Consider the following 22,896-nt stretch of genomic DNA (forward strand, 5'->3'; position numbering starts at 1 on the left):
ATCTACACATTCTTAAAGATATGCAAAATCATGCTCCTGCATCAGAGAAAGCATTTTGGGGACGTCACAACGTCCACCAAACCGCCGATGGTGTATATGCCTGATCCTCAAACAAACCAGTCCTACCTCGTGGCCTTTTCAAATGGGCAGCTGCCTTAAATCATGGACCATGTCACGCTTCTATGGCTGGAATGGTTGGACTGGTTAATGCCCATTTTGTGACATTTGGATTTCAGGCATATGCAAAGCATTACTGCAGAGCATGTTTAATCTGTGCGAAGCACAACTCGCAGGGTAATGAGAGACCAAAACGAGGGAAATTTCCAACCCCTCATTACCCGTTTCAAATGATCCATATGAATTTTATTGAAATGAACCAATGTGAAGGGAAAAAATATTGCCTAATATTGATTGATGCATATAGCAAATGGGTAGAGGTGTTCCCTGTTAAACATGCAGATACTCTGACAGTTGCAAAAATACTTTGTAGAGACATAATTCCAAGACATAGGATACCTTAAACAATGTACAGTGATAATGGTACTCATTTTGTAAAAAAAATCATCCAACATTTGATGGAGCATTTGAAAATAAATGCAAAAACACATTGTGATTATCATCCTCAAAGCGCAGGTTTAGTGGAAAGAACAAATGGGACAATTAATTGTAAGCTCAGAAAATGTATGGAGGACACAGGGAAAAACTGGGTTTATTTGGATTTGGTGAAACTGTACATGCATATAACACCCAACTCAGAGACTGGCCTTATGCCATTTGAAATTTTGTATGGCAGGCCCTACAGAATACCAGAGTTACAGAAGATAGCTGGGCCTGATAGTGAGGATGAGGGATTAGTTGATTACATGAGACGAGTATTGTCCCATAAGAATGTTATACATTCTAACACGATACCAGACTCTCCTATTTCTGTGCAGGGCCCCGAGAGTCAGATCCAGGTCGGTGACTGGGTGCTGATAAAGACTATTAAGAGAAAGAACTGGTCATCTCCGAGGTGGGAAGGTCCATTCCAAGTGCTGCTAACCACCCCCACTGCAGTGAAAATCGCAGAGAGGTCATCTTGGGTACATCTATCCCACTGCAAAAGACAAAGATACCTGGAAGAGTCCGCACAAGACAAGGGGAGCGACGTGTAACAGTGTCGGCTGATGGCCTGTAGGCTCAGCAACGGCTGGAAGCACATCATAACAGAGACAGAGAGACCAGGAGTGAACAAAGACAAAGACCAGAGGTTGAAGCAGATACCAGGGTCCTGAAGCAGACGTGTAACCAGCTGTGACCGAGGAGAGGCCTGTCAACTTGAACCAGGATCAGAAGCAGATGTACTACAAGCTTGAAATATAACACTGACGTGACCAGACCAGGAGAAAAGAAGCAGACGAAACTGCATGTTTGAGAACGGGAGACAAGGGAATCCTGTTCTATTCCTGTGCACCTGTGTTTGAAAACGTCAAGAGCAGGGCACAGGACAGAGTAAATGACACATTAGTTTAATTCCACTTGCAGCATGCCTTACACATACTGATGATAGTACAGATTTATGCACTACAGCTGAAGGGAACTAACATAAAAACAGTTCCAGATTCCCTCAGACCCTCGCTGAACTGAACTGAGACTGTGAACTGTCCCCTTCAGCTGCTAAGCCCAGATAAACTGCACCTTCTTGAACTGTCACAAGAAAGAAAGACATCTTTAAGACCAGAACTGTAGTTTCTTTTCCCCCCAAAGGTGACGACATGGGTGTCTACGAGAGCCAACCAAAGCTCCGCCCATCACATGACTCCACCCAGTGTACAGCAGTAACATCTGACCCCACACACAGGAAGTCATCAACCCAGCATTCATAGTTCATTCTTCTTCTTCTTTGTCTTTCGGCAAGGGGTTGCCACAGCAGATCAATCGTTTCCATCTCACCCTGTCCTCTGTATCTTCCTCTGTCACACCAACCACCTGCATGTCCTCCTTCAACACATCCATAAACCTCCTCTTTGGCCTCCCTCTTATCCTCCTGCCTGGTGGCTCCATCCTCAGCATCCTTCTCCCTGTATACCCTGGGTCCCTCCTCTGCACATGTCCAAACCATCTCAATCGCGCCTCTCTGACTTTGTCTCCAAACCGTCCCACCTGAGCTGTCCCTCTGATATGTTCATTCCTAATCGTGTCCATTCTTGTTACATGGAGAGCTTTGCTGCCAGAGCAGGCTGCAAACCACGCAGCCTGGTGATGATTTTGACACTTATTGCTGTGATTGTGGCATTTACTGTGCGGTGGTATGAAAACATATATGAACCCCGTTACAAGTCATACCAGAAGAAAGTGAAACCAAGAAGTTTTGAATGGATGTTTGATACACCTTGTAACCCATATCAGATGAACATGTGGTACAGATATGCTAAGTTTTTGGCTGACGGAGTGAATGTGAACAACTGTTATGTATGTTCTTTAATGCCTGTCTCTGCCGCACACCCACGTATAAAACCACTGCCGCTTTTGAATGTTATTCTTTTGTTTCCACATGTGGTAGCATCAGCAGTAGATGCCATGGTACTCAATGACTCAGTTCATGAACATACAGGCTCTTACATCACAATCAAGGCACCAAACAACATCTCATTTAAAATTTTCCTAGCAGCATAAGGGTCACTGACATCACCTGTTCATACTACCGGTAATCTTTTCCTTGATCCCGGAGCTCAACTCCTCTGTTATGCAAACGACCAGCCTTTGTTCTCTGGTCCGATTACTGGTATGGGCAAGGTTGCTGAGCCGTTCGGTAAGGCGATTCTGGGGCCGTGCACTCGCCTACCAGATGGAAGCTTTAATCATACTCAAGCTCCCTATGGGGGCAAGTGTGTAGATTACTTCCAAGCACCGGACCCGACGGGGACTTACGCTCAGGTGAACATGTACTGGCTGTGTGGCCACGACGCCTTCATAGCCCTCCCCGCAAGATGGACAGGCAGATGCGCCCCGATAACCACGGCTCAGCACTCCTACGTTGTAGCCGCTCACTCCTCGACCAGTCATCGCTTCAAGCAAGACTTGGCTCCCCATGACCCTATATGGGGAACAGATGTGCCTCAAGATGCAAAGCTGTGGTCTACAGACCAGAAGATCCTACTATCACTCTTTCCCTGGGTGGGCATGGGCAAGGTGATGCTGCGCGTGGAAACACTAAATTATCGATTTAGTTATTTTGTGAACTCCACTGATGAGGCTCTTAAAGGTATAAGGGCGGAGTTGACAGCTCTGCGGATCATGGAAATGCAGGACAGGATCGTTTTAGATCAATTGACTGCGGCTTCGGGTGGGGTATGTGCCATGGTGGGTGAGAGCTGTTGTTGACGTTAAGACGCACTGTAGTTGGAGACTTTGTTACAAACAGTAGCTGGACCTCGTGGCTCTTTTCAGGATCGTGGTACCACATCCTGTTGAGGATGCTCACCCCACTCGCTGTTTTTCTAGGCGTATTGAGTGTTGTGATTTGTTGCGTAATCCCTATTGTGCGGTCGTTGGTTCGATGGATGATTTCTACTACAGTTGATGGTTTGCTGCTGGACCGTGATTATATTTTCCTGTTGCAATCACATGATATTCCAGATCGCCCAGACTAGGCTGAGCGTCCTGTAAATTGTGTACGTTATTTCCTCTGGGTGTAAGGTTTTGATGTTTCTCCGAAAATGATCGGGCCACTGAAAGTCCACAGTTGGAGGTGGTGGCTTTGTGATGTTGACAACGTAGACACTGAAATTCGATAACCAGGGGGAAAGAATGACAGGGTTTTCTATATGTTATCAATATATATTAGCAAATATTAATGTCTTCACTTTGATGTACTCTCTGTGATCATTTATTTGATTCTGTTCTCTATTTTTCATATGTATATGCATGTGATTTTCCTGATCTCTTGCTTGCCTCTACTGGTGGTTGGCTCTCACTGCGGTATTGTATCACTTCCTGTTCCGGAGCACAGCGGTGTTTTTCTGTATCTGTTAGCTGTTTAATCTGCGCAGTTAGATTGATCTAGTTATCTAGATTATGATTTGTTTCCCAGTGTAATGTTTATGTGCCTTAACTAAAGCACTCCTTCTGCTGAATCACCTCTAAATTATTTACACATTATTCACTTTGCGTGTTTTTAGGAATCCGCTAGCTTAGCGTAGCTACTAGCTCTTAGCCGATTTAGCATGGCGGCTTCTCCTGTCTCTCCCGCACTTTTCTGCTCTGGGTGTGAAATGTTTAGTTATTCCTCGGCCTCCTTTAGCAGTAATGGTACTTGTAATAAGTGTAGCTTATTCGTAGCTTTGGAGGCCAGGCTGGGCGAATTGGAGACTCGGCTCCGCACCGTGGAAAATTCTACAGCTAGCCAGGCCCCTGTAGTCGGTGCGGACCAAGGTAGCTTAGCCGCCGTTAGTTCCCCCCTGGCAGATCCCGAGCAGCCGGGAAAGCAGGCCGACTGGGTGACTGTGAGGAGGAAGCGTAGTTCTAAACAGAAGCCCCGTGTACACCGCCAACCCGTTCACATCTCTAACCGTTTTTCCCCACTCGACGACACACCCGCCGAGGATCAAACTCTGGTTATTGGCGACTCTGTTTTGAGAAATGTGAAGTTAGCGACACCAGCAACCATAGCCAATTGTCTTCCGGGGGCCAGAGCAGGCGACATTGAAGGAAATTTGAAACTGCTGGCTAAGGCTAAGCGTAAATTTGGTAAGATTGTAATTCACGTCGGCAGTAATGACACCCGGTTACGCCAATCGGAGGTCACTAAAATTAACATTAAATCAGTGTGTAACTTTGCAAAAACAATGTCGGACTCTGTAGTTTTCTCTGGGCCCCTCCCCAATCGGACCGGGAGTGACATGTTTAGCCGCATGTTCTCCTTGAATTGCTGGCTGTCTGAGTGGTGTCCAAAAAATGAGGTGGGCTTCATAGATAATTGGCAAAGCTTCTGGGGAAAACCTGGTCTTGTTAGGAGAGACGGCATCCATCCCACTTTGGATGGAGCAGCTCTCATTTCTAGAAATCTGGCCAATTTTCTTAAATCCTCCAAACCGTGACTATCCAGGGTTGGGACCAGGAAGCAGAGTTGTAGTCTTACACACCTCTCTGCAGCTTCTCTCCCCCTGCCATCCCCTCATTACCCCATCCCCGTAGAGACGGTGTCTGCTCCCAGACCACCAATAACCAGCAAAAATCTATTTAAGCATAAAAATTCAAAAAGAAAAAATAATATAGCACCTTCAACTGCACCACAGACTAAAACAGTTAAATGTGGTCTGTTAAACATTAGGTCTCTCTCTTCTAAGTCCCTGTTAGTAAATGATATAATAATTGATCAACATATTGATTTATTCTGCCTTACAGAAACCTGGTTACAGCAGGATGAATATGTTAGTTTAAATGAGTCAACACCAACAGCAATCTTCCATTCCAGCTTATTAATTAATCAAAAACCCATACAGAGCTTTAATTCATTTGAAAGCTTGTCTCTTAGTCTTGTCCATCCAAATTGGAAGTCCCAAAAACCAGTTTTATTTGTTATTATCTATCGTCCACCTGGTCGTTACTGTGAGTTTATCTGTGAATTTTCAGACCTTTTGTCTGACTTAGTGCTTAGCTCAGATAAGATAATTATAGTGGGCGATTTTAACATCCACACAGATGCTGAGAATGACAGCCTCAACACTGCATTTAATCTATTATTAGACTCTATTGGCTTTGCTCAAAAAGTAAATGAGACCACCCACCACTTTAATCATATCTTAGATCTTGTTCTGACTTATGGTATGGAAATAGAAGACTTAACAGTATTCCCTGAAAACTCCCTTCTGTCTGATCATTTCTTAATAACATTTACATTTACTCTGATGGACTACCCAGCAGTGGGGAATAAGTTTCATTACACTAGAAGTCTTTCAGAAAGCGCTGTAACTAGGTTTAAGGATATGATTCCTTCTTTATGTTCTCTAATGCCATATACCAACACAGTGCAGAGTAGCTACCTAAACTCTGTAAGGGAGATAGAGTATCTCGTCAATAGTTTTACATCCTCATTGAAGACAACTTTGGATGCTGTAGCTCCTCTGAAAAAGAGAGCTTTAAATCAGAAGTGTCTGACTCCGTGGTATAACTCACAAACTCGTAGCTTAAAGCAGATAACCGTAGGTTGGAGAGGAAATGGCGTCTCACTAATTTAGAAGATCTTCACTTAGCCTGGAAAAAGAGTCTGTTGCTCTATAAAAAAGCCCTCCGTAAAGCTAGGACATCTTTCTACTCATCACTAATTGAAGAAAATAAGAACAACCCCAGGTTTCTTTTCAGCACTGTAGCCAGGCTGACAAAGAGTCAGAGCTCTATTGAGCTGAGTATTCCATTAACTTTAACTAGTAATGACTTCATGACTTTCTTTGCTAACAAAATTTTAACTATTAGAGAAAAAATTACTCATAACCATCCCAAAGACGTATCGTTATCTTTGGCTGCTTTCAGTGATGCGGGTATTTGGTTAGACTCTTTCTCTCCGATTGTTCTGTCTGAGTTATTTTCATTAGTTACTTCATCCAAACCATCAACATGTTTATTAGACCCCATTCCTACCAGGCTGCTCAAGGAAGCCCTACCATTATTTAATGCTTCGATCTTAAATATGATCAATCTATCTTTGTTAGTTGGCTATGTACCACAGGCTTTTAAGGTGGCAGTAATTAAACCATTACTTAAAAAGCCATCACTTGACCCAGCTATCTTAGCTAATTATAGGCCAATCTCCAACCTTCCTTTTCTCTCAAAAATTCTTGAAAGGCTAGTTGTAAAACAGCTAATTGATCATCTGCAGAGGAATGGTCTATTTGAAGAGTTTCAGTCAGGTTTTAGAATTCATCATAGTACAGAAACAGCATTAGTGAAGGTTACAAATGATCTTCTTATGGCCTCGGACAGTGGACTCATCTCTGTGCTTGTTCTGTTAGACCTCAGTGCTGCTTTTGATACTGTTGACCATAAAATTTTATTACAGAGATTAGAGCATGCCATAGGTATTAAAGGCACTGCGCTGCGGTGGTTTGAATCATATTTGTCTAATAGATTACAATTTGTTCATGTAAATGGGGAATCTTCTTCACAGACTAAAGTTAATTATGGAGTTCCACAAGGTTCTGTGCTAGGACCAATTTTATTCACTTTATACATGCTTCCCTTAGGCAGTATTATTAGACGGTATTGCTTAAATTTTCATTGTTACGCAGATGATACCCAGCTTTATCTATCCATGAAGCCAGAGGACACGCACCAATTAGCTAAACTGCAGGATTGTCTTACAGACATAAAGACATGGATGACCTCTAATTTCCTGCTTTTAAACTCAGATAAAACTGAAGTTATTGTACTTGGCCCCACAAATCTTAGAAACATGGTGTCTAACCAGATCCTTACTCTGGATGGCATTACCCTGACCTCTAGTAATACTGTGAGAAATCTTGGAGTCATTTTTGATCAGGATATGTCATTCAAAGCGCATATTAAACAAATATGTAGGACTGCTTTTTTTGCATTTACGCAATATCTGTAAAATCAGAAAGGTCTTGTCTCAGAGTGATGCTGAAAAACTAATTCATGCATTTATTTCCTCTAGGCTGGACTATTGTAATTCATTATTATCAGGTTGTCCTAAAAGTTCCCTAAAAAGCCTTCAGTTAATTCAAAATGCTGCAGCTAGAGTACTGACGGGGACTAGAAGGAGAGAGCATATCTTACCCATATTGGCCTCTCTTCATTGGCTTCCTGTTAATTCTAGAATAGAATTTAAAATTCTTCTTCTTACTTATAAGGTTTTGAATAATCAGGTCCCATCTTATCTTAGGGACCTCGTAGTACCATATCACCCCAATAGAGCGCTTCGCTCTCAGACTGCAGGCTTACTTGTAGTTCCTAGGGTTTGTAAGAGTAGAATGGGAGGCAGAGCCTTCAGCTTTCAGGCTCCTCTCCTGTGGAACCAGCTCCCAATTCAGATCAGGGAGACAGACACCCTCTCTACTTTTAAGATTAGGCTTAAAACTTTCCTTTTTGCTAAAGCTTATAGTTAGGGCTGGATCAGGTGACCCTGAACCATCCCTTAGTTATGCTGCTATAGACGTAGACTGCTGGGGGGTTCCCATGATGCACTGTTTCTTTCTCTTTTTGCTCTGTATGCACCACTCTGCATTTAATCATTAGTGATCGATCTCTGCTCCCCTCCACAGCATGTCTTTTTCCTGGTTCTCTCCCTCAGCCCCAACCAGTCCCAGCAGAAGACTGCCCCTCCCTGAGCCTGGTTCTGCTGGAGGTTTCTTCCTGTTAAAAGGGAGTTTTTCCTTCCCACTGTAGCCAAGTGCTTGCTCACAGGGGGTCGTTTTGACCGTTGGGGTTTTACATAATTATTGTATGGCCTTGCCTTACAATATAAAGCGCCTTGGGGCAACTGTTTGTTGTGATTTGGCGCTATATAAAAAAATTGATTGATTGATTGATTGATTGATGTGTGAAAGTTCATGTACCATTATTCCTTTGATGATCACTTGAGCCGTTCAGTGTATATGATTTGACACTAAGTAATTATTTAATCATTAAATTAATCATTTGATCATTAAAACTGTCAAACGAGAAAGTAAGCAGATGATCTTTGACTCAGTCAATGTGCAGACTGTTTTTCCAGAATGTGCAGACTGTTTTGCTAGGGTCATGTTTTGCTAAGCGCAGATGTGCACCTTTAATTAATGGTTCAGCCTTGAGGAAAGAGCAATGTGACCGGAACACCGGTTCAGGGCTGGACATTATTATGAGAAGCTTAGGGGACTGAGGGCTCAAAGCCATAACAGTTTTCATATCAATGTGAGACCAGGCTTTGTGTCTTTCTATTGTTTTGTGATATTGTCACTCCTATATGCTGTATGTAACTATATTCAATAAAAAGTTGAGGCAAATGGGTGGGGCCCTTGAGACGGAGGACAGTTCTTGCTGAAGGCTCCTCGTTTGTCTCCTCCTGATCAGGAAAAGAAATTCAGTGTCTCTTGCGTGATCATTTCTGTGTGTAAACTGGGTTGTTGTTCTTTTCAGGTCTGAACAACTCTGACAGTTACTAAGGTTAGACCTTACTTGTGTGAAGCTCCTTGAGGCAACTTTGTTGTGATTTGGCGCTATATAAATGAAATAAATTAAACTGAATCTTTTTTTTTCCCCAAAGCTCACAGGAGATGAGCTGAAATAAAATTCAAAACGATGTATGTTTCTCTGTGAACATATTTTAATAAGAAATGGATATTTGTTTAAAACAAAATTCATCTGTTTCATTTAAATTTTTTTACATGTTAACTTGATTACTTGTTTGTCAGAAACCACCCCCCTCCCCGAGGTGATGACATCACAGCACCACAGCAGGCTCCACCCTCATGTGGCTTTCTAATCCTGACTGGAGAAGAATTGACAAGAGCTGAACCTGTAACCTTCATGGCACAGTCACCTGTTTGATACCTTGAGGAATATGAGGAGGTTAATCCTCAACGTAACAAACGCTAGCCTGATGATGCAAGTCTGGCTTACGTGGAACATCACGGGTTCTTTGACTTACCTGGTCTTCTTTGCCCCAGATGACCTGTAAGGGTACTGTGATCAAGTGCATATGTTCCTGCAAGGAATAACGAGACTTCTCCCCGACAATGTCTGTAAACACTGAAAACAATAACATCAAAGTTTCTTACGTTAGTGATGTCATAAAGAGAGGTTTTGATTAAGAGAAAACCAGGAGGAGAGAAACAGAGGCGGTAAAGGAAGAAGGAAAGGAGCCAAGTGAAGAGGAGGTTCTGGCACTGACTGCAGAAAATCCGTCAGACACATTGAGTCACACATAGAAACTATAAAAGTAAAAAAAAAACATCACAATAATAATCAGAAGAAATTTTAAGGTTTGGAAAAATGCACTTTGAGTTGACTTCCAAAAGATTTCCTTTTCAGTGCTGGAACATGGAATACAACGCAAGTATAAAGTTGAGAAGAAGAGGCTCGACTGATTACAATAGTCTATAATTATTATTATATTTAGTTTGTGATTCTCTTTGGGAGTGACGAGAATGGACAGGATTAGGAATGAACATATCAGAGGGACAGCTCAGGTGGGACGGTTTGGAGACAAAGTCAGAGAGGTGAGATTGAGATGGTTTGGACATGTGCAGAGGAGAGACCCAGGGTATATAGGAAGAAGGATGCTGAGGATGGAGCCACCAGGCAGGAGGAGAAGAGGGAGGCCAAAGAGGAGGTTTATGGATGTGCTGAGAGAGGACATGCAGGTGGTTGGAGAGACAGAGGAAGATACAGAGGACAGGGTGAGATGGAAACGATTGATCTGCTGTGGTGACACCTAATGGGCGCAGCTAGAAGAAGAATTATTATTATATATAGTGATTTGACTGATAATGTGTTTGCCCGTCTACATGGGGCCCTCCTGTGACAGACTGGTGTCCTGTCTACGGTGTAGCTCTGGTTATTTAGCTATTTGACAGATTACAATACTTATGGATTTGACCAAATATAATATTTAGAAATTCAACCAATTGCGAGAGTTAGCCATTTGACTGATTATGAAATTTAGCAATTTTACCAATAAGGATATTTAGCAATTTGACCAATAACAATAATTAGCCATGATTGATTAGGATACTTGGCGACACAGCTGGAAGTACACTCTCATGATCATTTTGATTTCTACATGACTATGTTTGTATAACTAAATATCTTCAGAACTCATAATCTGATTTTGATCAAACTTGGCAGCTGCATCAGGCCTTTGGATGGAAAGAAGATATTTTTTTGGTTATGATCAGTCACTGATCAAGGTCAATTTTCCGGGTCTGTTCTAATATCCAGGAAAATGGCTAATTTGAGGGAAATGAGTTCAGATACTATTTAGTGAACTTGACTGTGGAAGGTTTTCTTTTTATGGTACTTTGAGAAGTGGGCATGGCACCCCTGTGCTCTCTGACCACTTTTGATCTCATTCATTAAGGATGTACAAATGTGAACTTGTCCTTAAATTAACTGCAGAAAAAAATCCCTGAATCAAATAAATTATTTATTTATTGTTGACAACATTCTTAGATTTCCCAAACACGACCTTGTGGGTGTCTGTGTGTTTTTGAGAAGCACTCAGAATTCAACAAATTTTATCTTTAAGGTGCTGATGGTTCAGATATTAGGAGCAGGAGGAGTCTCCAAACTAACCTTTTTTGTAGAATGAATTGTGAGGGATCCTGTTTTCCAGCAGACCCCGGAGAACCTAACACACCAACACACACAGACACAAATGACTACATTGAAACTGCAATATCAAACTCTGCCTCCATGTGGCGCACTGCAACAGGAAGCTGAGGTTTTTTTTTTAATTACTGAAAAGCTGACAGTTTAGTGGTGATATCCAGCAGGGGGCAGTATTTCACTGTGAAGCATAAACTAGCCTAACAGCTAAAGACAAAGGCTTTAATCCTTTTATCTTCTGTAAAGTTTCCCACCAAAATATCTGTCAGTATTTGACGTTTAGCCGCGGTCACTCTGATAAAGACAGAAAAGCATCTGAAAGAAAAAAAAACAGCAGGCAGGATACGTAAGCTAAGAGAAGCTTGTGGTAGCAGCCGTGGCGGGACTTTCATTATCGTGATGTTTGACAGGAACTTTAGCTTGTCTGATCACTTCAGTTTCTATGGAAATGGCTGAAGGTCACCTCTTCTTTGTGTTTTGTTCTTCTTTGGGCCCTCACGGTTCTACTGCCCCTGTGGTTCAGACCAGTACTGCATGGACACATTAAATGTAGAATCAGAATCATCAGGTCCCCGGGTTGGTACCTGACGAGGGAGCGAGAAAGAGTTGAAGTTGCAGAGTCTCAGCATGTCCTCCATCTCCTCAACGGTGGAGGGAATCAGAGGGATCACCTCCTCCTGCTGACTCCCCTCCAACTCCCTCAGACGACAGATAAACTCTGAGTCTGAGGGACACATCAAACCTGGACAAGAGGAGGAGACAGGAGGAAACGAGGAAAGACAAGGAGGAGACAAGGGAAAAAAAGAAGGAAACAGAGGAGACCAGAGGGAAGTAGATGAGGAGAGGAGAGAAAAAGAGGAGACACGATGGAAGGAGAGGCAGAAATGAGGTAAGGAGAGGAGGAAACGAGGGAAGGAGAGGAAGAAACAAGAGGAGTCCAGGGGGAAGTAGATGAGGAGAGGAGAGAAAAAGAGGAGGAGGCATGATGGAAGAGAGGAGGAGACAAAAGGGAAGGAGAGGAGGAAACGAGGAGACCAGAGGGAAATAGATGAGGAGCCAGAGGAAAAAGTAGAGGAGACACAATGGAAGGAGAGGAGGAGATAAAAGGGAAGGAGAGAAGGAAATAATAAGAGACCAGAGGGAAATAGATGAAGAGACAAGAGAGGAAAAAGTAGAGACACGATGGAAGGAGAGGAGGAGACAAGAGGGAAAGAGAGAAGGAAACAAGAGGAGACCAGAGAGAAGGAGAAGAGGAGACAAAAGGGAAGGAGAGGAGGAAATGAGGAGACAAGAGGGAAATAGATGAGGAGACAGAGAAAAAGTAGAGGAGACACAATGGAAAGAGAGGAGGAAACAAGAGAAGACCAGAGGGAAGGAGATGAGGAGACAAAAGGGAAGGAGAGGAGGAAACAAGAGGAGACCAGAGGGAAGGAAAAATAAAGGGAGGACAGAGAAGGAACCACTGATAAAATAACTTTAATAAGTGAACTGATGTTTAGAAGTTGGACTGATGAGAAACTCCACAGGAACTAAATGACACTCGGAGAAAAGTTTGAACAGGAAACTGAAATATTTCCAGATTTATCTCTGACTGTAATATAAATGACAATTCTGTTGAGGTGTTAAATCTCTGCCAAATAAGAGTGTTTGATCCTGTCGATATGGTGTAAATGTTTCCTTTGGAGCAGTGATGCTCTGAGATATGGCAGAGATTTAACACCGACTGGTGTGGTTTGTTTTTGGCTTACCTGCGGGGCTGATCAAGGTGAGAGCAGACAGGTGGGCGGGGTAACAGGCAGCATACACCCCCGCAACATTACCCCCCATCGAAGATCCAACCAGGTGGAATGGCCTGTGGTTCAGACCGGTGCTCTGTACGAACTGCACGGAGGGGCGGGGTTACAGCTTCTGATGGCACGTTTATCTACATAGCATGTTGGGTTTGTAGTTCAGAATATGACCGCTGTGGGTAGGTTTGGTTTTCAGTGTTTTACCGACCTGGTGGATTCGGGACACTTGACCCTGGATGCTGTAGTCCTCGGTGCCGGGGCGGCTCGTCCCCTCATGTCCCGGCATGTCCACACATACAACATGTTGGCTACTGGGGAGGTACTAGCAGAGAAAACAAACACACACCAGACTCACTGAAGCCTTCTATATGTTCATCCATCCATTATTGCAATGTTCTATTTTCTGGTTTACCACAGTCCAGCATTAGGGCTCTACAATTGGTTCAAAATGCTGCAGCCAGAGTTTTGACATGAAGCAGAAAGTTTGACCGCATTACACCCATTTTGGCATCTCTTCAGTGGCTTCCTGTCCCAGTGAGATCAGATTTTGAGGTTCTGTTACTAGCCTATAAAATTGTTCACGAACTGGCACCTCCCTACCTACCTGACCTAATTAAACCCTATGTACTGGCCCGGCTTTGCATTGTCAGGGTGCAGAACTACTTAGTGTCCCTAGGGTGAATAAGAAGTCTGTGGGTCACAGAGCTTTCGCTTATCGTGCCCCTGTTCTGTGGAATGATCTCCTTGCATCAATAAAACAGTCAGATTCTGTGGAGACTTTCAAGTCCAGACTTAAGACGCACTTATTTTCCCTTTTGTATGGCTAGCATACTGACATAGTATGTTACTATGCTTTTTACCCTTTTAAATTCATTTCATTAGGAAACGGAGCGTGCCGCAGCCTCAACTTTATCTAAAGTCTGGGTCTGTTAGTGAAGCTCAGTTCCACCTTAGTATTCTCTCTGATTCCCTATCGACTTACTGCTGATGAATTATACCTTAGGTGCAGTTATTTCCGGCTGACTGATTCTGCTCTTTTTCTTTCTGAGCCACTGATGAGACTTTTAATGGATCCTGGCCCTGTACCCCAGGAGGCCGGACTGACCACAGGAAGCCCTACCTGTTCAAGACCTACTTGCCTTGAAGCGATGGACAGATATAGACTAAAGACCCAAGATGGTCTCCTTTCTATCTCAATTAAGGACTCTGTTTTTGTTGCTCTTCTTTTTTTTCTGTTCTGAAATTCTTGTAAAACTTTGTAAAAACCTTGTAAGTCTTAGAATGGCCAAAGCAGTGACCCACTGTTTAGGCCATTCTTGTCATGCTTTGAACTCTGTGCTCTGTGTTATGCCATGTTTATGGCCCAGTCACATGGCATACAACGATTCCTGAATGAAGGGAAAAAAGTAAAAGAAAAAAAAAAAAAATCACAATTCGTTGAGAAAAGGTGGACGAACGAGCTTTATCACCAAATAGCCCGCAAATCAAGAGCGCAAAAGGGACGAAAGAGGAATGAAACAAAACCGAAGCTAACGTTGATCTCGACACTTTAATCGAAATGTGCCTGGAGCCACTGCTGGAGCAGTGTGTGTCTGTATCTCTGCGTTCCAGGACTTAGTGCTGGGGCGGAACTGCAGCTCCTCCACAAAAGTGCTCAAAAACCAGCTTTTGTACTATGTGAAAACATTCAGCTGGTTGAACAAAGTCAAACAAAAGGCTAACATTACAAAAACTAAGCAAAGAATAGGCTAACATTACAAAAACTAAGCCAATGATAAGAAACCTTCAAGAACGACGGCAAAAAGAAATACGGAAGACTTGAGGTTTTCAATGGCCTTCGTTCAATTTTTTTTTTGACAGTTTAGAAATCCTGACGAAGCGACCGCTGCAGGAACAAAGCTGAGCAAAGGTTAAATGATGTCAATGAAAGTCCAGATTTCTTGTTTCGTTAGGGCTTCATTGCCCTCCCTTAAGTGCCGTGTGACTGGGCCATAAGTTTAGGTTTGATTGTTTTCTCTATGCTGGGTTTTTCCTGCTTGGTCTTTATCTGTCTCTACAATCTCTTGTCTGTCTCTCTTGGTGCTTGGTGGTCGGTGTTGCACTCTGCTTGGGCAACACCCTGTTCTGGATCTTTCCACACACCTGTTTCTAACCTGCATCTCATCACCTGGGTGTATTTAAGTCCCACTGGTTGCACTAGTTCTTCGCCAGATCGTTGCACCTTGTGCCTTCGCTTCCAGCTCTGTTTTCCATGTTTCCAAGTCCTGCTTCCACTTTGTGTTTTGACCACCTGCCATTTGTACTGCCTTGCTATGTACACCCCACTGAATCTTTCAGTAATCACCTTTACTAATGAGAGCCACTGTGTTAAGTTCTGCAATTGTGTCCAGATGTTTCTGTCCACCAAATCTGATATAACGATCTGGTCAACAATGGACACAGCAGACTCGAACGCATTCCAGCTAGTGGTTCGTCACCATAGCCGCCAGCTAGTGGAACAAGAGGATCGTCTCACTATACTGAGTTCCAGCATCAGCGACCTCACCAAACAGCAAGACGCCTTCATGACCTCTGTGAGCTCACAGATTGATCAGCTTGTAGCTGCTGTGACACACCACACCTCCTCTGACTCGGCTCCTGCCATTAGCAACCAACCACTTCTGGGAGTGAGTGCTGCCCCGCCAACACGAACAGCTGTTCCAATTTTTTGCAACCAGCTGTCTCAACCTGAGCGTTTCTCCGGAGAATCCAGAGATGCTAAACCTTTTCTCACCCAATGTGAACTACACTTTGGTTAATGTCAGCAATGTTTCTGTCTGATCGGACGAAGCTCGCATTCGTTATTACTCACCTGACCGGTCGGGCAGCGACATAGGCCTCAGCAGAGTGGAGCAGGTAGTTACCATCATGCTACTCTCTCCAAGCGTTCAAGACCGCTCTTCTCCAGGTTTTCCAGCACACGTCACCGGGGTGTAAGGCAGCCAGTTCCCTCATGCGGCTCCGGTAAGGAAGTAGACAAGTCGCCGACAATGCTATCGACTTCCGCATCCTTGCAGCCAAGAGCAAGTGGAACCCGGTGTCACTCCAGGATATGTTTTTCTAGGGCCTCCCTGACCAGATCCAGAATCAGTTTGTCACTATTGATCTTCAAGAGAATCTGGATGAGCTCATTGCACTCGCCATCCACACCGATGGCCGACGAGACCCACGCCTCCTGGCCCAGCGCACCAAGACTCCTCCAGCATCTAGGAACTGTTGGCGGTTAAAGTGGCCTTGGAGGAGTGACACCATTGGCTTGAGGGGGCACATGTGCCATTCTTGGTATGGACCGATCATAAAAATTTTGAGTATTTGTGCTCAGCTAAATGGTTAAATTCCAGGCAGGCTTGCTGGGCTATTTTCTGTAGCTGTTTCAATTTTGTACTGTCTTACCATCCCAAGTCCAAAAATGGTAAACTGGATGCGCTCCCCGGACAGGCAGATCCTTCTATTGTTTTGTCTGAGCAAAGTACGATCCTTCCTGACTCGTTTTGTCACTGCCATCACCTGGGATATCGAGACTAAGGTCCGTTCTGCCGTACGTGACGTACCTGTTCCTCCGGGGTGTCCTAAAGGTAAACTGTTTGTACCTGAGTCTCTTAGAGGGGAAGTCATATGCTGGGGACATGATAGCCGGTTTGCCTGCCACCCAGGCATCAAGAATACCATGAACACTGTCCAGGAGAGGTTTTGGTAGCCTCGCATGCTCTCCAATATCACTGATTACGTCAAGGTGTGCCAAACATGTGCTATGCATAAATCCTTCACTCACTCACCATCTGGTAAACTACTGCCTTTGTCTATTCCTACGAGACCTTGGTCACAAATTTCCCTTGAATTTGTCACAGGCCTTCTGCTCTCTAAGGGGAATACAGTAATATTAACTGTTGTTGATCATCTTTCTAAAATGGCCCATTTCATGCCCTTGCCAAAATTACCTACCGCCAAAGAGACCGCTGAAGCTTTGTTGACATGTGTTTTCAAATCGCACGGTATCCCGCAGGACGTAGTCTCTGATCAAGGGTCTCAATTTGTATCTCAATTTTGGAAGGAGTTCTGTTGTCTACTGGGGGTCACCTCCAGCCTAACCTCGGGATACCACCCACAAGCAAACGGGCAAACAGAAAGAGTCAATCAAGAGTTGGACAAGGGACTGCATATCTTAGCTTCTCAGCATCTGGCCACCTGGCCCTCACAGTTGGTGTAGATTGAACTAGCGCATAACTGCTTGCTATCTGCAACCACAGGCTACTCCCCATTTCATGTGTCACATGGATTTCAACCATCTTTGTTTCCCCTTGGAGAAGGCGTATGATCAGGTACCCCGTGGGATATTGTGGGAGGTGCTGCGGGAGTATGGAGTGAGCGGGTCCCTTATCAGGGCCATCCAATCTCTGTACTCGCAAAGCGAGAGCTGTGTTCAGGTGCTCGGCAGTAAGTCAGACTCATTTCCGGTGGGGGTTGGCCTCCGCCAGGGCTGCGCCTTGTCACCAGTCCTGTTTGTGATATTCATGGACAGGATATCAAGACGGAGTCGAGGGGAGGAGGGATTCCAGTTTGGTGGGCTCAGGGTGTCATCACTGCTCTTTGCAGATGATGTGGTCCTGTTGGCTTCATTGGCCAGTGACCTCCAACACTCGCTGGATTGGTTCACAGCTGATTGTGAAGCAGCTGGGATGAGGATCAGCACCTCTAAATCTGAGGCCATGGTTCTCAACAGGAAACCGATGGATTGCCTACTACAGGTAGGGAACACAGCCTTGCCCTAAGTGAAGGAGTTCAAGGACATCTGGGTCTTGTTCATGAGTGAGGGAACAATGGAGTGTGAGATTGGCCGGGAGAATCGGTGCAGCAGGGGCGGTATTGCATTCACTCTACTGTACTGTTGTGACAAAAAGGGAGCTGAGCCAAAAGGCAAAGCTCTCGATCTACTGGTCAATCTTCATTCCTACTCTCACCTATGGTCATGAGGGTTGAGTCATGACCGAAAGAGCTAGATTGTGGGTACAAGCGGCCGAAATGGGCTTCCTTAAGAGGGTGGCTGGTGTCTCCCTTAGAGATAGGGTGAGAAGCTCGGTCATCCGTGGGGAGCTCGGAGTCGAGCCGCTGCTCCTTCGTGTTGAAAGGAGCCAGCTGAGATGGTTTGGGCATCTGGTAAGGATGCCTCCTGGGTGCCTCCCTAGGGAGGTGTTCCAGGCACGTCCATCTGGGAGGACACCCCAGGGAAGACCCAGGACTAGGTGCAGAGATTATATCTCCACATTGGCCTGGGAACGCCTTGGGATCCCCCCGTTAAAGGTGGTCAATGCTGCCTGGGAAAGGGAAGTCTGGTGTCTGGTGGAGCTGTTGACCCCGTGACCTGATCCTGGATAAGCAGTTGAAGATGAGTGATAATGAAATTGAATTGGAGATCCATTCATCCATCCATCCAAACTGACAGATGGATGGATGAATAAATGTTAGGATGGATGGATGATAGATGGATGGATACAGAGATGGATGCATCCATCCGTCCATCCTAACATTTATTCATCCATCCATCCATCTAACCAAACCTCCTCATCCATCCAAACTTCATCCATCTATCCATCCATCCATCCATCCACAATTTTAACCATCCATCCATCCATCCTGTTTAACCAGCCTTCTGTTATCTCTGCATCCATCCCTCCATCCATCCATCATTATTTGAATTACTTTCCTTGGAACGTTACCTGACTGCTCCCTGCTGTCACCTGGAACAGATTTTGGATTTCTGAACGCCCCTGAATGTTACGTCAATGTAAACATGGCTGACATTAGCATCAGCGCCTCATAACATAAAACGTTTTGTTCCTCTGGGTGACGTTTTGTATCAGGAGGCGTCCACGTACATGATGTTCACTGACACATTCATGGGACACGACACTCTGTGGAACAAAAAACTTCTTCTGTGTGAGGAAAGTCACCTGTGTGTTTTTGAGTGTGAAACATCGTGTTGCACATTTTATGTTCCTTTAATCCATGTGTGTGTTTGTTACCTTGACAACACCGAGCCATAAGTCCTTGTTGGCAGAGAAGCCGTGCAGTAGCAGCAGTGATGGTGTAGCGCCACCTGGTGTCCCGCGGCAGGAATAACAGAAGCGGTAATTTCCACTGTGAGCGTAACGGACCTGCAGCCCCAACCTGCACTGCATGTACCTGAGGTCAAAGGTCACCGTTAGGTACTTTTTACACACAACATAATTATGCCTCATTATAACAAAGGCCGTTTCCACCGAAACAGAGGCGCTGTCATCAAACTACACACTGTAAACATGTAGAACATGTTAAAAAAACAAAAAAAGAGAGAAAAGACTTTTAAGTAAATATTTTGCATTTAAAGAGATAAAAAAGTAAAACATTTCTGTTCTGGTAGAACTTTTCTGATGTGTAAATTACCAGATGATTGTGATAGCACAGATTCAAAGGTTTTGTTTTATTGAAATTACAAAATAAATAAAAAACAAGAACATAAATCTACCTAGTAACAGATAAAAATGTGGTCTTTATTAACTCTGGTGTGTTCGTGTTACCAGTTGTAGATCTTGATGAGGATTCCGGGCCGGAACAGGAAAGCTGCAATGAAGGCGACAACAGGAAGCACCAGAAGACTTCCTGTCAACATTACCGTTTTGGTCCAACCAGGATCCATCGCTGCAGGAACAAAGCAAATTATTACATCACAGTATGACACAACATTTAACTGACTGCTCATTTATTTTAAAAGGGCATGGCACAGCTGAATTTGTTACTTCCCTCTTTTTTGGCCGTATCTACCCATTACTTCCTCACCACCTCTGTTCTCCTCACCAACATGTCCACTGATGTCTGCTACAATTGCCACACTTGAGTTCACTCTCCACTGTGTCATCTAACTCACTCCAGAAATCTTTCTCCTTCATCTCACAACCTACCTGTGGGGCATATGCACTGATGACATTCATCATCACTCCTTCAATGTCCAACTTCACACTCATCTCCCTGTCAGACACTGACTGTCCCTTTACCAGTCATACTGCCAACATTCAACATCCCAACTCTCACTTCCACCCTGAGAACTTTCCCCCTCTGTCGCTGCCTCTGGACACATTTTCTGCCTCTTGATCTTCACAGAAGTTGTTGTCATTGTTAACCCGGGCCTCAACCTACCTGGTACGGAAACTGAATACATACTCATTTTTTTGGGATCGGCACTCTGAGTTCTAGATTTCAAATTAAACTACCATATTTTCCAGAGTATAAATCACTTTATTATTATTTTTTTTTTTGTCTTACTAGTTGGATGTCCTACGACTTGTATTCAGGTGCAACTTATATACTGAAAAATCACATTTGTTAATAATAACAACAATAATTATAATGATTATTTACATCTGACTTTCCCAGGAATCAAAGCACTAAATAAAATTAACTCTGATGATAATAAAAGAATAAATGACAATTATAAAACGCACAAAAATACTAAATTAAAGCGCTGATAATACAGAAAAAAGGCACAACTTATATCTGGGTTTTTGCTCTACAAGAGGCCTTGTTTTAACAGGTGTGACGTCTACTCCCGAAAGTAAGATCATGAATAAATCTTTAAAATCTAAGGAAATGAAAAAAAAAACAAAAAAACACCATTACAATTATATACAGATATCAAATTGATTTTTATGGATTGTCTTTGGTCCAGTGAATAATTAATTAAGTGATCATTTTAGATAAACTATAGTCACACTTTTCAAACTCTGAATGTCAGATTTTTCTCACATTGATGAGAAATAAAACATAAATTTAAAGGTTTCATCCCTCAGACAAATGTGAAATTAAGAGTTCCAAAGTCAAACCTCACTTCCTGTTTGTGTTCCAAAGGAGGTCAAAGTTCACCCTGGCGGCTGAGATCAAAACATATCAAAAGCAGACTGATTCGGTAACGTTATCGCGCGACGGCGTACAGACACGTGACTGTTCAGCTGTTTAAAATCACCTGCACAGTAACGTAGACCCGGTAGACCCGGTAGCTGTTTCCTGCTCCGCTGCTGCGTCTCACCGCGACATCAGAGAGCGTTTGATGAACAAACACACAAAGACAGAGAAAGACAGCGAGCGCTCACTCTGCTCCGCCTCGATCTCACCAATAAAAACAGCAGAATAAAATAAAAGACTCAAACCCAAACCGAACACTTGATTTAAACACAAATATAACATAAGATGTACTACACAATAAATATACTATACTATATACTACACATTAAATATACCACATAATAAATACAATATTTAATACATTGTTGTCCAAAACTACAAAACTACTGGAACTCTAGCTATTTCACACATTTTAATTTGTTTATGCCATTTCAAATACAAAAAGTAAGAGATTCAAGATTCAAAGTAAAGAAACATGTTTCCCTGTGCAATGAAATTCTTACTTTGCTGCCCACACTGGATTCCCAAATATATATATATATATATATATATATATATATATATATATATATATATATATATATATATATATATATATATATATAAAACTAAGCATAAAATATGTAAATATAAGTGAGGGAGGAATAAAATAAGCATGCTGGTAAGAACAATAGAATATAACAAGCAACTTAATAAAAATGTAATAATGTAATAAAAAGAAATATACAATATGCTTGTCTAATGGCCTACATGCTGAATGTTGCACACTGATGCACTATTATGTACATGAATATGTTAGTTTAAATGAGTCAACACCCCTGAGTCACACTAACTGCCAGAATGCTCGTAGCACGGGCCGAGGTGGAGGATTAGCAGCAATCTTCCATTCCAGCTTATTAATTAATCAAAAACCCAGACAGAGCTTTAATTCATTTGAAAGCTTGACTCTTAGTCTTGTCCATCCAAATTGGAAGTCCCAAAAACCAGTTTTATTTGTTGTTATCTATCATCCACCTGGTCGTTACTGTGAGTTTCTCTGTGAATTTTCAGACCTTTTGTCTGACTTAGTGCTTAGCTCAGATAAGATAATTATAGTGGGTGATTTTAACATCCACACAGATGCTGAGAATGACAGCCTCAACACTGCATTTAATCTATTATTAGACTCTATTGGCTTTGCTCAAAATGTAAATGAGTCCACCCACCACTTTAATCATATCTTAGATCTTGTTCTGACTTATGGTATGGAAATAGAAGACTTAACAGTATTCCCTGAAAACTCCCTTCTGTCTGATCATTTCTTAATAACATTTACATTTACCCTGATGGACTACCCAGCAGTAGGGAATAAGTTTCATTACACTAGAAGTCTTTCAGAAAGCGCTGTAACTAGGTTTAAGGATATGATTCCTTCTTTATGTTCTCTAATGCCATATACCAACACAGTGCAGAGTAGCTACCTAAACTCTGTAAGGGAGATAGAGTATCTCGTCAATAGTTTTACATCCTCACTGAGGACAACTTTGGATGCTCTAGCTCCTCTGAAAAAGAGAGCCTTAAATCAGAAGTGCCTGACTCCGTGGTATAACTCACAAACTCGCAGCTTAAAGCAGATAACCCGTAAGTTGGAGAGGAAATGGCGTCTCACTAATTTAGAAGATCTTCACTTAGCCTGGAAAAAGAGTCTGTTGCTCTATAAAAAAGCCCTCCGTAAAGCTATGACATCTTACTACTCATCACTTATTGAAGAAAATAAGAACAACCCCAGGTTTCTTTTCAGCACTGTAGCCAGGCTGACAAAGAGTCAAAGCTCTATTGAGCTGAGTATTCCTTT

General features: G+C 43.1%; 1 protein-coding gene and 1 long non-coding RNA gene across 3 annotated transcripts in view; one reads left to right on the plus strand and one right to left on the minus strand.

Moving 5' to 3' along the window:
* Positions 1–21,227, minus strand: part of LOC117505414 (monoacylglycerol lipase abhd6-B-like) — a 39,461-nt gene extending 18,234 nt beyond the window's left edge. The window contains exons 1-8 of one of the 2 annotated variants that reach the window (XM_034165062.1): positions 21,124–21,227; positions 19,685–19,805; positions 19,151–19,310; positions 13,300–13,413; positions 13,050–13,182; positions 11,886–12,043; positions 11,269–11,323; positions 9,623–9,723 (exon numbers count right to left, since the gene is read on the minus strand). In XM_034165062.1, coding sequence (XP_034020953.1) covers positions 9,623–9,723; positions 11,269–11,323; positions 11,886–12,043; positions 13,050–13,182; positions 13,300–13,413; positions 19,151–19,310; positions 19,685–19,803 — 840 coding nt within the window. In that variant the 5' untranslated portion in view covers positions 19,804–19,805; positions 21,124–21,227. Of the gene's footprint in view, positions 1–9,622; positions 9,724–11,268; positions 11,324–11,885; positions 12,044–13,049; positions 13,183–13,299; positions 13,414–19,150; positions 19,311–19,684; positions 19,806–20,988 lie in introns of both variants that reach the window. The other variant, XM_034165069.1, reaches the window with a different exon arrangement.
* LOC117505457 lies at positions 9,730–19,674 on the plus strand. The gene is made up of 3 exons (XR_004559085.1): positions 9,730–9,913; positions 16,596–16,599; positions 19,433–19,674. It is a non-coding gene; the product is annotated as an uncharacterized LOC117505457 (long non-coding RNA).
* Positions 21,228–22,896: the final 1,669 nt, after the last annotated feature.

Source organism: Thalassophryne amazonica, chromosome 3 (genome assembly GCF_902500255.1).
Source record: "Thalassophryne amazonica chromosome 3, fThaAma1.1, whole genome shotgun sequence".
In the NCBI taxonomy this organism is placed as follows: Eukaryota; Metazoa; Chordata; class Actinopteri; order Batrachoidiformes; family Batrachoididae; genus Thalassophryne; species Thalassophryne amazonica.